Source organism: Megalobrama amblycephala, linkage group LG18 (assembly GCF_018812025.1).
Source record: "Megalobrama amblycephala isolate DHTTF-2021 linkage group LG18, ASM1881202v1, whole genome shotgun sequence".
Lineage (NCBI taxonomy): Eukaryota > Metazoa > Chordata > Actinopteri > Cypriniformes > Xenocyprididae > Megalobrama > Megalobrama amblycephala.
This window is the reverse complement of record NC_063061.1, coordinates 30,078,388-30,093,893: the sequence shown is the minus strand read 5'-3', so window position 1 is coordinate 30,093,893 and position 15,506 is coordinate 30,078,388. Positions and strand designations below refer to the sequence as shown.

Genomic DNA, 15,506 nt, shown 5'->3' with positions numbered 1-15,506 from the left:
CCTTTACTTGACAAAATTCTCTGCACTTCCCTGACCTTCGCTTTGCTCAGTCACTGCAAGGACAAGCCTCCTTTCAGTCCAGAAGCATATCCCCTATTTGACATTTTATTTTCTATTTTTTTTTACATTTATACTCTATTTGATTTAAGAGAAAATGCCTTTCCGCTCTTTTTAGAGCTGGGTTATCTCAAGTTCCTTTTAGATAAAGCTCAATCTGGGGCTAAATTATCTCATTCAGGCCCTATTCAAATTCACTGGGGTGTGATGTGTGGGGACACGGCTGGAGTTTCTGCTCTCTTTGTCACTCAATGCTGCAAAGTTCTGACAGAAAAAACACTTGTCCTGATTGTGCTGTCTTAAAGTTATGATATTGATCAGCAATTATGTGTTCCTGTGATTAAAGAGGCTGTCAGTCGAGTGATGTCATAATGGGTATTCATGGAGGTTGTAACTCCAGAGATGCCGCATGATCGATCCCGTCTTGGTCGCTATCATTCTTAAAGAGTTATAAAGATACTTTTTTTCTTGCTAGTTTTATTGATCATCTTTTGTTGGAGCCATTCTGTAGGCGTTTTGCTTTTTTTGTAATTGAGCAGTGATGGTAATATCCCAGAGTGCTCTGGAGGGTAGAGCTAAACAGAGACACTTGTGTTCTTATCTGAGGAATTGTTATAAATACTGTATATACTGTACACTACTGTTTGGGATCAGTAATATATATATATTTTTAAAGAAATTTGAATGCATTAAATTGATTAAAGGTGACAGTAATGTATTTACATTGTTACAAAAAACATCTACAATAAATGCTGTTCTTTTGAACTTTATATTCAACAAAGATTCCAGAATAAAATCATTACAGCAGTTAGGGTGGAACAAAGTAGAAGCGATGAAACTAAATAAAAAAAAAAACAATCATATTTACATAATTTTTCATATTTATAAAAAAAAAAAGAAAACATTTTGAAATGTTAGTTGCATCGCTTCTAGTTTGTTCCACCCTAACACTGATCTGAGGGATTAGTGTTTGTCTCGGCTGCAGAAGTACGTCTAAGGAGTGTTTCAGAAACACTCTAGGTGAGGTTGAATTTGAGTTCAAATGTAAAGCAATCTCAAGAGTTTCTAACCGAGGGAATCTATGTGAAATCCATTGATTTTCAGAATAAAACAAAGAGAAAAAGGAAATAAAGTAAATGGATGACATACATCATAGTCTAAAGTTACTCTCCTGAACTCTGGTCCTGGTGACAGTAATATATTAGGTCAGGACACCTTTTATTTAAAAAAAAAAAATACATTCAGCCAGGTGCATTGTGGAACTTCCTAAACAATATATTACATTTAATAATGTTCTATCTATTTGTTCACTTTGCCAATTTTGTTCTTAATCTCATTATTTTTCTGTCTCTTCCTTGGTTTTGCAAGACCAGCAAATTTCTAGACTAGCTATTCCTCAATGTCCAGTGCAGGACATTAGCCTCATGGTCAAACCGGTCAGGGAATTTTCCTCAGAAATACTGTGAAAATAAATGGTCTGTCGTGTGATGCAACCAAAATGCATTAGTTCCTGTTGGAGTGCTCCACAATACAGCTCATCTAACTTGAAGCATTAACACAAAACACACAATGTTCTAAAGAGAAAGTAAAGAATAAGGGCAACAATAGTTCAGGCTTGATCAGCATTCACTCACCTCACCCACTGTTTCTGTCTGTATTGATCGAGCTGAGTTCAAATCCTTGTGTCTTTTGATGGTTTGATAACATAGACACTAGTGCTGCTTGACCGCACCTGCAAACCAGACAGCCAACAAACATACATCTCCACCCAACAAGACTGTCAATAGACTGTTCAAGCAGATATAATTAAATAAAAGGAATTTAAAGGGGACCTATAATGCCTCTTTTACAAGATGTAATATAAGTCTCTGGTGTCCCCAGAATATGTCTATGAAGTTTCAGCTCAAAATACCCCACAGATCATTTATTGTAGCTTGTCAAATTTGAACCCTATTTTGGAGTGAGCAAAAACATGGCGTTTTTGTGTGTGTTCCTTTAAATGCAAATGAGCTACTGCGCCCAGCCCACTTTCCAGAAGGGGGTGGAGCTTTGACAGCTCACGCTTTAGTTGTTCAACAACAACAAAGCTGGAGAATTTCACGCAGCCAAAATGACGATTGTCAGTAACAGTGTTCAGCCTTACATTGTTCAAACCGGAGTCGGACACTGATGGAGAGACTCAGGAAGAAGTTACAACTTTTAGAATGCAACTGGACGTTTCTGAACGGTTAGTGAATAAATTTATGTAGTTGCTGTGGAGTTGATTCAATCATCATGTAAATCTTTTGTGCAAATCCAGCGATGAATTGACCCTCGTTTGTGAAGCAATCTGGTGTAAAATGACAGCATGGTAACAACAATACACTACAACAACTCTTCATCTTCTCTACAGCAGTTGCGTGTTCACGGGGGTAGGTTTTATGTAAATATTGGGGTTTGTGATGTCACCAACCCAGGAAGAAGCTCGTTGTAGTCAGGGATGGGCAGTATTTATGATACATGTATTTTAAATACGTATTTCAAATACAAAATATTATTTTGTAATTTGTATTTGATAGGGGTGATGAAAATAGCTTTGTATTTTATATCAAAATACTTTAGTGTTTTGTATTTTTGTAGTTTTAAAATACTGTAAAATACTTTGTAAGAAGTCTACATGATGACATCATAAAAATGCAACCTCTGATTGGTGCTTACTCAGTGGTTTGCCCAGACTTGTTGAGTTCAGAACAGATGTTAAGTTTTGGTGTTCTTTTTAGTAGCCTAGGCTAAATAGTTTACCAATTTACATAATGTTCTAGAAAACAATTATACCAAGCAGCAGGTGCCATCAGTTGTCTTCTTATGATTGACTTGTTTGTCATTGAGTCAGTGTTGCTGATGCAAAGTAGGCCCTTTGTTACCAAACACCAAGTAACTAAATTAGGATACAAGTCATTCACAAACTGTTAAAAATTAAACTGTTGGTTACTTTAAAACTAACCTTCATCTAGGAGATCACAGCGATATGTGAATATTTGATCTGTTAAATCCACAATATGTTAATTTTCGCCGCTAGAGGTCACTTATTCAGTCGCTTATCCTTGATTTTATGGAATCATGGGAGGTGTTGTTTTCACATCTACAGCCAGTGGAAAAGAATCGGGATGGGACAAGGACAGAAATCATGCTCATGGATGAGATTATTAACGTTACTGTAGTATGAAGCAGAGCAGGGCGACTGATGTTGGAGCTGAATGAGACCGCTGGAGAGATTGCTAATGAGAGACGAGCGCGACATGTCTCGAGAGCACCGGGACTTTTATTATGCCACAGTCACTACATTTGAGTGTTGAACGTTGTTAAAGTGCTTCTCTGTGCGTTTGCTTGGCAGCTGCTATGAGACACTTGTTGCATATGCAGTAAGCTAGATCGATGTTAGTCATGGTAAAACATGGTACTCGCGATAAATCAAGAAAACGGGATTTAAACAAGAAGCTATATAACATGATTAGTTTTCAGTCGATGAATGAATCCAAACAGTTCCTCATCTAATAAAACATATAATATGTTTTATTAGACAAATGAGAAATATAATGCGTCTTTGGTGTTTCCATGGTTTCTACAAAATAAAAAATCTAATCTAGGCTACCGGGTATAAAATCTAGGGTAACGCGGGTATGATGTCATTGATAGACGAAGCACGGACACGGTCTATGTCCTGGTTAAAATTCCATATTTCTCTGGATTTAAAGGTGCCATCGAATTGGAAATTTAATTTACCTTGGCATAGTTGAATAACAAGAGTTCAGTACATGGAAATGACATACAGTGAGTCTCAAACTCCATTGTTTCCTCCTTCTTATGTAAATCTCATTTGTTTAAAAGACCTCCGAAGAACAGGCGAATCTCAACATAACACCAACTGTTACGTAACAGTCGGGATCATTAATATGTACGTCCCCAATATTTGCATATGCCAGCTCATGTTCAAGCATTAGACAAGGGCAGCCAGTATTAACGTCTGGACGTGCACAGCTGAATCATCAGACTAGGTAAGCAAGCAAGAACAATAGCGAAAAATGGCAGATGGAGCGATAATAACTAACATGATCCATGATAACATGATATTTTTAGTGATATTTGTAAACTGTCTTTCTAAATGTTTCGTTAGCATGTTGCTAATGTACTGTTAAATGTGGTTAAAGTTACCATTGTTTATTACTATATTCACAGAGACAAGGGCCGTCGTTATTTTCATTATTAAACACTTGCAGTCTGTATAATGCATAAACACAACTTCATTCTTTATAAATCTCTCCAAAAGTGTAGCATTAGCCGTTAGCCACGGAGCACTTTCAAACTCATTCAGAATCAAATGTAAACATCCAAATAAACACTGTACTTACGTGATTAGACATGCTGCATGACGAACACTTTGTAAAGATCCATTTTGAGGGTTATATTAGCTGTGTGAACTTTGTTTATGCAGTGATAGAGTCGAGAGCTCGGGAGGGGGCGGAGAGCGTGAGATTTAAAGGGGCCGCAGCATGAATTGGCGCATTTCTAATTATGCCTCAAAATAGACAGTTAAAAAAATTAATTAAAAAAAATATATGGGGTATTTTGAGCTGCAACTTCACAGACACATTCAGAGGACACCTTAGACTTATATTACATCTTGTAAAAAAACGTTCGATGGCACCTTTAAACATTCTTGGAAACATTTGGGATAATGTAGGTACACAAGTCAACAAAATAAATAACATTGTTCTAGTGGTTTTTGGATATTTTAATCCAAAAATCCTACTGTACATATTGTGCCTTTAACTGGTTGCACATGTTAGATTTATTGCATGACTCGGGCAGAGAAAAGCTGGTGCTAACAAACATTGTTTACTTAATCAACTGAGTCAGTGTAATGGTGAAGGGATCAGTCAAATAGGCCAATTGATGGAAGGTTTGCGAAGAAATTTCATGCTCCCTTGTAAAATTATTTTTTAGTATTTTTAAAATTTTGATACAATTAAAATTAAGGTATTTGGTATTTTATTTTAAAATACATTTTGATGTATTTTTGTCCAACCCTGTTTGTAGTTCCTACCAGCTGTTTGTTGTGGTCCTTAAAAAGTGATTTCTGTAAAAGAAAATATCTCCCTTTGCATTGAACTTTGAGCATTGTAACTTTGCAGATGTTGTTTATGCTCAAACAGCAACATTATACAATAACTAAAGTTGAAAAAGTGAAATCATAATCAAGGACACCTTTAAAGCATGTGATATACCTCTAATCGACCCAAAATGAACATCAAACCAATCGACTGGTCTTTGCAACCCCGAATATGTGGGTATGTAGTGAGCAAGTTCTAGATTGGTTTGCAAAAGTGTTGTGGTTTCATCCTTTGGCTGGAGAGCATGACATTCCTAAGCTGAGCGTAACATTGATCAATGATCATGTTGACTCTGGAGCAGTACTTTTTGATTAGGAGACTAATTAAAGGGAAAGCTGCTCTTGAGAAGAGAGGCTGAAGCCTGAGAGAGAGAAAATAGGGAGGAGGGTTAAAGACTGCACTACAGTCACTCACCATTATGGAGATGTGAGTTATGACAGCAGCAATGAACCAAAGGCTTGTCAAGTCATGTACATTAAAAAAAAAAAAAAAAAAAGAATAGGAAGATTTAAAATGTGCTTTGAGACTCAACGAGCCACAGGTGTCTGAATTTTTGTATTAATATTGCATATTAGTCTGCTCTTAAAATATTTGCATTTCGTCTTTTCACGCTTTTCACTTTCACCTCTCCTCAGGGTGGCTTTTATAAAGGTGTGGCGGGATCTCAGGTGACTCTGTCTAGTTTGGTGAACCAGAGCAGGGCTATGCTGGAGGAGCAGGCTAGACATCTGCTGACTGAACCTGAGAGGCAGACCATGGGCTACTACATCCAAGAGTACCGTGATGGTCACATCGGTGTTGAGCAGCTTGTCATGGCCCTCTTTGAGCTGTTCAATACACATGCCAAGGTGGAGATATTTACATTTACTTTTACATTTATGCATTTGGCTTACACTTTCATCCAAAATGAATTGCATAGTATTTAAATATTTAATATATTTTACCAGTTAATGCATTCACTGGGAGTTGAGCACTCAGCACCATGATATTCAGAAAAAATGCATGTGATCTTGTTTAGAATTAACATATTCATAATAATTAATAATAATAATCTGCCACTAACAGTTTTGCTCTCGACTTTATTTTTAGAACCATGTTTACCATTCGTATTTACTGTTACATAGAGTAAATATTATAAGAGTTAATACTATAAAATTGTATTTTAAAAAGATTCTATTATTTTTTAGCATATTTAAAAATGTTAACTTTATTTACTTTTGTTTTGTTTTAGTTACGTACATTTTTGTTAAAGTACGTGATAAAAGTACACTACCGTTAAAAAGTTTTTTTTTTTAAAGAAACCTTTATTCAGAAAGACTGCATTAAATTGATCAAAAATGAAAGTAAAGACTTTTATAATTTTGCAAACGATCTCTACTTTAAGGAAATCTGAACTTTCTATTCATCAGAATATGAATACTGAAAAAAAAATATTTGTTGATCATTTTATAATTGATAATAATAATAATAATAATAAATCAGCATATTAGAATGATTTCTGAAGGATCATGACACTGAAGACTGGAAGAATGATGCTGAAAATTCAGCTTTGCCATCACAGGAATAAATTAAATACATTAAAATATATTAAAACAGAAAATAGTTATGTTAATTGTAAATAATATATTACAATACTTGTGATCAAATAAAAGACCCCAAACCTTTTTATGATAGTGTATCTACTTCAATTTTCAGAATTCAATACAAAATCTTTTTTTTTTATTAAAGACTTTTATTGGCTGAATGAATTAATACTGACACTATACAAAAATGGCCTCAGTATATTGGGCCATCATTGTCTGGTGATTTACAGCAAGTATAACCTCATATTGCATTCACATTTATGAACATATTAAAACCCCTGAGATTAAAACAATCAACACGAGCCCGGTCACATTCACAGCTCTGTGTGTGTGTATTTGCAGTTCTCTCTGCTGTCAGAAGTGAGGGGGATTGTGACCCCTCAGGATGTGGAGAGATTTGACGGCCTGGTTCTGAGACGAGAGATTGAAGCCCTGAAGGCGAGGCAAGGGGGAGCTGGATTTCAAGACTCCTTCTCCATGGTCTCGTACCCTGATACACTGGCCTCCTCCTCAGCCAGCTTCATGACCAACACCACCCTCAGCTCTGCACGGGTAAGAGTTGACATCCACATTTACAATGAAATTAACTTTCTACACACATACTGTAAGCAGGAGCACTTGTGAGCAATTATTATTGAGTTAGACCCAGTGTCTGTATCTGTAATTTCAGACAGAAAGTGTTTAAGGCTTTGCGTTTGTATTTGTGTGGGATGAGCGGAAGGCATTGTTGTGTGTGTGTCTGGCTATGTGTGTGTGACATAGACATAAAAAGCCGTTCACAAAATTGGTGGGCAATTTGGGCACAAAGAAGGCGTGTGCAGATTACTAGGATACAAGATGAAGGGCTCTAAAGATGCTTTGGGAAACAGCTTTTGTCCTTTCTGTCGGAGGCTTTTATGACCATCGTTCGAAACCTGTCTGCCCTCCTGTCTCACTCTATCTAGGCATGTCTCACCTCAACTCATCTATGTCTTGTTGTGAAAGTGCAGCTGTTTAGATTTGTAGCAGTCTCAGGGGTGTGTGTGATGTTGGTGTGACAGATGGAGAACTGTTTTCTGATGGATTTTTAAGCTTGCTGACTCCCAGTGTAAATTGCAGGAACAGTTTAACACCCAATTCCCTATCCCTCTCAATAAAACAGGAAAGACTGCTCTGGCTAATAGATATGATGGAGGTAGGTTAAACAATCTCTTGCTTACCTTTACAAAATCTACTGTAGTAACCATAGTTTCCACTACAATGAAAATACCAGTACTTACCCCTTACCTAAGGCCATGTCCACACTAATACGTTTATCGTTTACTAATACGTAATCTTTTTCTCTCCGTTTTTGCCTTCCATCCACACTGACACTGTGTCCTAACCAGACGGGATGCGATAAGATTCCAGCGATGGATGCGACGTGAAAATGAGAAGCGATAAAATCGATCAAAAACCACAGCCAATCAGAAGAGCCTCTCTCGGCAAGAGCACACAATGAAATGAGCAAGTACTTAGTAAAATTCATAAATATTACACAATTTAAACATTATTTAAAGTACATACAGAGTGACTGAACCAATCTTTGTCATTGGTATGTCATTGAATACACTTGTTTGTTCGCAATGAGTTGACAGTTTGAACGTTCTTGTGCCCAGTTATTTATTTTCAAGATCTGAGGTGACTTAGCCAGTGTTGTTTTCATTACAGCTAAAAAGCTGGGAACACAGAATGATATTCAAACTCACGTTAGACGCTTTTAACATTAAATAAAGCACATAAACAGTAGCTGATATTATCATTGCCATACTTTGTGTTGCTGTTCCAGCCGCAAAGTCGCGGAGAAATAGAAACCGTTTCTAAAATAGAATATTCGTGTGTCGCCGTCGCGGCTGGTTAGGACAAAAACTCAGATTAACATGGAAAAGATACCTTATATCACTTGTTGCGGCGTCACGACGCGTCTGGTTAGGACACGGTGTGAGACTGTGTTTTTGTCAAGGAAAACCGCTTTTTAAAAACGCTCTCCAAAGTGTAAAAATTGTAGTGTGGATGTTTAAAACGGGGGTATTTGAAAACAATAATGCATGTTTAGTCACATGACACATATTGTACTCATAGATATATACATAGTTCAGTCATGAAACTCTTGATGGCGCAGGCTGATGGGTCCTTAACGCAAGCTGATGATAATTAACTACATGGCACAAGCTGATTGGTCCATGTCACTTCTGCAGCCAATGAGCTTGCTGCTAGCAGCGTGCTTCAGAGTTCCTCTAAAACCCTCCACCTTCCCCAGCTCCACCTGTATAGATCTGCTATGGGTTATTGATATATGCTATTTGTGCAGCAGCACTATGTCTTACTCGCATCAGTGTATCGCCGTATGTAATGGCAGTACATATGCATTAGTAGCATCTATTCCGCCAAGACCAAATACATTAACATTGTCATATCCATTACCATGCTAATAATCTTCCGAGAGTTGTCATGATTGAACTATAGTTATACAGAGCCTGCATTTTTGTGCCTGCTATTTACTGTAACAGAGTTGCTCAAGATAATGCTCCTTTATAGAATCTCCGTATTACATTCCTGCAAAGATGACTGAGAATTTACTCACATTTGCTGCACGGCAAAACATGATGACAGTTGCGTTTTAAACCATGCGAGTTTGATCATATGCTAATAAAATGATTGTGCCAGAAGAATAGCATGAGAACTTTATTATATGCTCTGCTCTCTCTGCATCATCTTGTGAGCTTTTAGTATGATTTACGCATGCACAGTGTGCCAGTTTGAATTGTGCCATTACACTTCAAAATTATTAGACGTATGATTTTTTTTGCCTGGCGAGTAATAAAATGGTTGATAAAATAACTTATATTAACACTGAAGGAGGAACTTGAACAATATCTAGGGACCAGAATATCATAGAGACTTATGATGGGAATCTTTTTGTCCAGTAACCAACCAGCCCGAACTGCATAGGAACATAAATATACTTGTTAGCAAATGCATAGCAACTCAAATGAATAAATTAGCAACCCTTATTAACTCCCTAGCAACGACCCATACCACCCTTGATTCAGCAGCACTCAAATTATAATTTCTGTATGAAATCTTAGTGGAAAATACGGTTACTATGGTAAAGTTTTGTAAGGGTATGCATATAAACATGCATGATTAAAAAATGTACATGCATATAGTATATAGTATGTGTGTTTTGGGGTTGGGTGTGTCTCTTTTGCAAACACACACACACACACATATTAAAGAATGAGTTTGCTTTTGCTATGATGTGGGTTTCTTTTGAATACACACACACACACACACACACATACAAGAATGTATTACAGCACAATCTACATTCTCTGCATGGATTGATCCCTCTGAAAATCACTCACTTCTGATGTCTGTCTGTGTGTATATGTGTGGGTTGCAGTGATCAGACATAAGTCCATGCATGCATGTAGCAAATCAAACATGTGTCCGCTGTGACTTTGTACCTCTTCATCATGGGTCATTTGTCTGTATGTATGAGTGTGTGCGTGTGTGTGTGTGTGTGTGTGTGTGTGTGTGTGTGTGTGTGTGTGTGTGTGTGTGTGTGTGTGTGTGTGTGAGAGTGCGTGTGCACTTTGGAAATGAGCGAACATATTTGTATGCAAGCTTTGTTCGTGGCCCTCCTCTGTGGATCGGTGTTGTTGTAAGCTTGCCAGCTCTGGCTACGGTAATTACAAGAAGCAGCGGCGGCCCACACCGCAGCCCTGCGGAGCACCACAGACGAAACGTTCGCTCTGGGACTCTCATCCTGGTACCGCACCTCATCAGCCATATGCAGAGCTGTCACAGCAGATAAGCCCCCCCAGACAAAAAAAAAAAAAGAAGTCTTGCAGAGAGCATCCTGATTTATGCTCCAGTGGAGCACAGCAGGGGATTGTGGGAAGGTGGAGGACCTGAGCCAGCACAGTTAAATGTCTGTGCTCTCTGAGTCTGGCTGTTTTAGTTTGAAGAAGGAGAGGAAGACTGTGTCCAGCCAGATTTGGCATATGGGTCATTAGTGGTTTGATGTCATTGGCTAATTTTTGCACAGGTCACACATAAATGTCATTCCAAAGTTTGGGGTGGGTTAGTTATTTTATTTTTATTTATTTATACATTTATTGAAAGAAAATTATTCTTTTATATTCAGTAAACAATTTTCTTGTTTATTCAGTAAACCCTGTAATGGATCAATTTAATTAAAGGATTCATCAGACTGATTTAAAATGGTTCACACAGAATGTGTTTTTGCTGTTAAAAACTAGCAGTGGATTGATATTGATTTTTTTTTTTTTTTTAGAGACTTGTTTTTAAAAGTTGAACTTTTTTTAACTTGAGCACCACTTAATTAGAGCACAAAGGTCAAGCATGTCCATCTAGTGCATCTTTACATTGAAAAACAATTGCTGTGTCCCAATTCGCCTACTTATACTACGCCCTAAAAGTATGTACTGTTTTTGTGAAGAAGTGTGTAGCAGAAGAGTAGGCAAGTTTTGGGACATAGAGACAGAGCGACACACGTCATAATCTGAAAACCACGCCCACCGGGGGGGAGGGGAACAATCCAACAGTCTCCATTGACTTTATATAGCGTGAGGCTGCCTCCTTGTAACAAAAAATAGAACCATGTCTAAAATGTGACATGGTGTACAGCAAACAAGCTAAAAAACTATGTTTTTATAAGCTGTCGACCCCAAAAAACAAATGTTTAAAGGGTTAGTTAACCCAAAAATGAAAATAATGTAATTAATTACTTACCCTCATGCCATTCCAGACCAGTAAGACGTTCATTCAACTTTGGAACACAAATTAAGATATTTTTGATGAAATCCACGTTTAGGACTGCGTATGCGCCTTAGCTTGATCCAGTCTGAAAAATACAGTTTTTTTGTAATGATTCGAGCGTTTAGAAACCAAATTTATGAGAGAGTTGTCAAATTTCATTGGTGATTTCAAATATGAAATTTAATCAAAAGCTTGGCAAACAGCTTTGGAGAATTTGATGTTTCCCCATTCAAAGAGATAGGAGCTGCACTTGAATGCCCGAGAGGCGTTTCAAAGATGGCCGCCTAGTGAAATGACTTGTCTTAAAGGGACTTTGATATTAATCACTCAAACCCCTTTATCTTAACCATTCTGCTTAACTGTCGGTCTCGCACATCAGTCATTTTTGTAGTTTTTTTAACACTTTTTATTCGTGTTTGTAGTTCTAATCGAATCCTTGTCCACAGCGCAATGGGTTTGTGGGCAATAGTAGCCATTAATAGTGTGCACGGATCTGCACTTCGCATTCTAACTGGAAAAAATCTTTGGAATACTCATTTCAACATACTACGATTTGGGACATACTAATTCAATTTCGAATACTATTTAGGATGGATAGTATGCGAATTGGGATGCAGCAAATGGAAAAGTTGCACAGTGGAATGGAAAAACTCATTCTGTGTGAACCGGCCCTAACTTTTGTTTGTTAAATTTTGTAACTACCAACTCATAAGAGTCATTTGATTATAAATCGGAGTAGTGTGTTCATGCTGGGTGTTTCACTAAAAAGAACGGACTCATGCCAAGAGTTATTTGTTCGCATTGTAGGTTGATTTTTTTTTTTTCCCATGCAGCTCATGAGGACAACTCAATAGTAAGACGTGTCTTGCTATTATTCAACAAAACAGGGCCTCACATTCACAACTATACTGTAAATGTGAAAATAATTCTGGTCCATTATTTCTAATATCTTTCTTACAAATAGTTTCAAATGTTTTCAAATGTAAGAGGTGTTAGGTGAAATATGAAATGTACAAAAGCACAGCAAAAAAGCACAAATATTACAAGAAAGGCAGCCAAAACACGTACAAAGTAAGGTTAGCTGATCAAGTAGCAAACAAATTAGCCCATAAGTGGCTCCTTTGTAAGTGGTGTGCAAGCAAATAAAGTGAATTGATGAGGCTTTTGTTTTGGTCGAGGGGAGTTTTAATGAGGTGAATCACAGATCTGAATGCAATGAACCACCAACGTCACAAAACCACCTCTCTCTTACTCCAACCGAGCACACGCACATGCTAAATCAGGGCTTTTCTTGCTCTCTGTGCGGTATGTGTTTGTGCGTGAGAGATGAGTGTTGGACGGAAAATGAGACTGGATGCGAGATTGAAATGTAGGACTGTAAATGCAATTGTTTTGATGCCCCTCTGTGAAATGAGCTCTCAACAAAATGCAATTTGAATCGAACATTTGTTTAGGGGATAAACACACAGCTGTGTTTTTCATTTGTTTATAGTCTCTTGTTCTCGTTTTCTCTCTTTTGTTTTTCTGTCTCCCAGAACGACGGTGTGGCAGAGAACAACGGGGAACAGTCTCTCGAGCGTAGCAATGCCCTGCCAGACATCTCTCTGGTAAGCCCTTCAGTTTGAGGAGAACAGGAAAGATAAAAGAGGGAGAACAGAGAGAAAAAGGAGAGTGTTAGAGTCCGGTGAGGTGCAGAATGGAGGACGTTATTGAGAACTGGCATTGAACACCTTGAAAATTACCAGGGGCAGATTTTGACCAGTGTGATGATGGATTTCATATGAAACTCAGTTATTAAAACTGTCAACATAGGAGTGGGTGGTATGACCAACATTTTATATCATAGTCACAGTAGAGTAATTTAAGTGGTCAGAATTATTGGCACCCTTGGTAAATATGATCAAAGAAGGCTGTGAAAATAAATCTGTTTATCCTTTTGATCTTTAGTTTTTTTTTAAAAAAATCTCAAAAATCTAACCTTTCTTTGAAGTAAAACTGATGAATGTGGGGGGAATCACATTATGAAATAAATGTTCTTCTCTAATATGCGTTGGCCACAATTATTGGTTCTTCTATAAATTCTTAAAAGTAAAATATCTCTGAAGTATATTCCCCTTCATAATTACAGCTTTTAGCACATCACGGTGACTAGGAACATGAAATTATCCAGACTTCCTGTCTATGACGTCCTGTTTGACAATAGCATAAATATGAGAAAAAACAAAGGCCAAATTCCCTCAATCATCCATCACAACAGGTAAAACCAAAGATTATAGTTCTGATGTGCAGCAAAAGATTGTTGATCTTCACAAAATAGAAAGTGGCTGTGAGAAAATAGCTGAAGCTTTGAAAATTATGAATCTACATGGAAGAGGACACGTTTCTATTTTGTCTTAATGCGCTGTGAGGAGGATAGTTTGAGTGGTCAAAGACTGTTCAAAGATCAAAGCTAGAGGAATGCGGAAAAATAATTGAGTTATGGTGTCAGAATGAGTTAAAAAAAAATTAAACAGCACCTACATCATCACAAGTTGTTTGGTAGGGTTTCAAGCAAAACAAACTCCAGCATATTCAGTTATCGGACACTACTGGAACTTCAAAAGGAACTGGTTCTATTGCCAGAACTAAAAAAAGTGCTTTTTGGCAGCATACCCACCAGATGGGTCTGGTGCACACAGGGGTAAAATAGTACCCCATGCCCACAGTTAAATATACTGCTGGATGTTGTGGGCCTAATTTTCTGCCGGAGGTCCTGGACATACATGGCATTATGGATTCTATATCAAATACCAGCAGATAAAATAATACTTGGCAGCCTCTGCTAGAAATCTGATAATGGGATAGTTGGATCTTCCATCAGGACAATAATCCAAAACAAACATCAAAATCAACACAAAAACGGCTCACTGAGCACAAAATGAAGCTTCCAGTCCCCTGACCTGAACCCTGTATAAACTGAGTGGGCTAAACTGAATAGGAGAAGCACCAACTGAATCTGAAGGATCTGGAGAGATTCTTTATGGAAGAATGATCTCAGATCTCTTGTCAGGTGTTCTCCATATTCCTCCAAAAACTCATAAGACATTATATGAGAAAACTCAGAGCTGTTATCTCTGCAAAAAGTATTGAATAAAAGGGTGCCATTAATTGTGGCCAATTTGTATTAGAGAAAAACCTTTATGAATACAACCCTAAGATCCTAATCTTTATTTTCACATTACTCCATGTTTGTTGTCACTGTGAAGATAACAAACATTAAGCAATCCTGTAGATTGATAAGAATATATCTACAGTGCCACAGTATAGCACAATCTCTACTGGTTGACACATTTTATACTGTCATGCCGCCTAGCCCTATCTCAAACGGTTCTAAAGGCTTGGCTACTCAGACAGCTGATGGTTGTTTGAAGGAAAGAGTGAAAGAGAGAAATAGAAGAGATGATGACACTGTCACTGATGGCTGCTCGTTGTAAGAGAGATGGCAGAGGAAGATTGGGGTCCTTCTCAGAGAGTCTTCTGTTAGAACTGTGCAGGTGCTTCATCAGTTTACTATCAGGCGCAGACGCCAACAAGTCAGGAGCTTGTGAAAGTAACGTTTTCCGAAGAACGTTCAGGCCCAGATAAAAACCCACGCAGACAACTCACATTTTGGTTTGATTACTTTCTGATGGCACTGACACCTCATTCATCTGGCTTCTGCTCACCCTGTTCAGCCTTAGTTTGTTCATTTCCTGTTTTTTTTTGTTTTTTTGGTTTTGTTTTTTGTTTGCCTCCTGGTCTGAATGAACTGATTGTTCTGAGAGAAATTGTTCTTGTCCTCCAAAGCAATGATTTGTGGGTAACTGTCGTATGTTTTATATGTATGTGTGTATGGTGTATGCGAATGTGGTGCATTATAAGTTGTGATGAT

The 15,506-nt window shown here is 37.6% G+C and overlaps 1 protein-coding gene across 3 annotated transcripts in view; it reads left to right on the top strand.

The window, feature by feature from the left end:
• whrna (whirlin a) overlaps positions 1 to 15,506 on the top strand; it is a 62,864-nt gene that overhangs the window by 35,231 nt on the left and 12,127 nt on the right. For 2 of the 3 annotated variants that reach the window (XM_048167032.1, XM_048167030.1), the window contains exons 5-7: positions 5,843 to 6,055; positions 7,133 to 7,342; positions 13,132 to 13,203. In XM_048167032.1, the coding sequence (XP_048022989.1) occupies positions 5,843 to 6,055; positions 7,133 to 7,342; positions 13,132 to 13,203 (495 nt within the window). The remainder of the gene's footprint in view (positions 1 to 5,842; positions 6,056 to 7,132; positions 7,343 to 13,131; positions 13,204 to 15,506) is intronic. The other variant, XM_048167031.1, reaches the window with a different exon arrangement.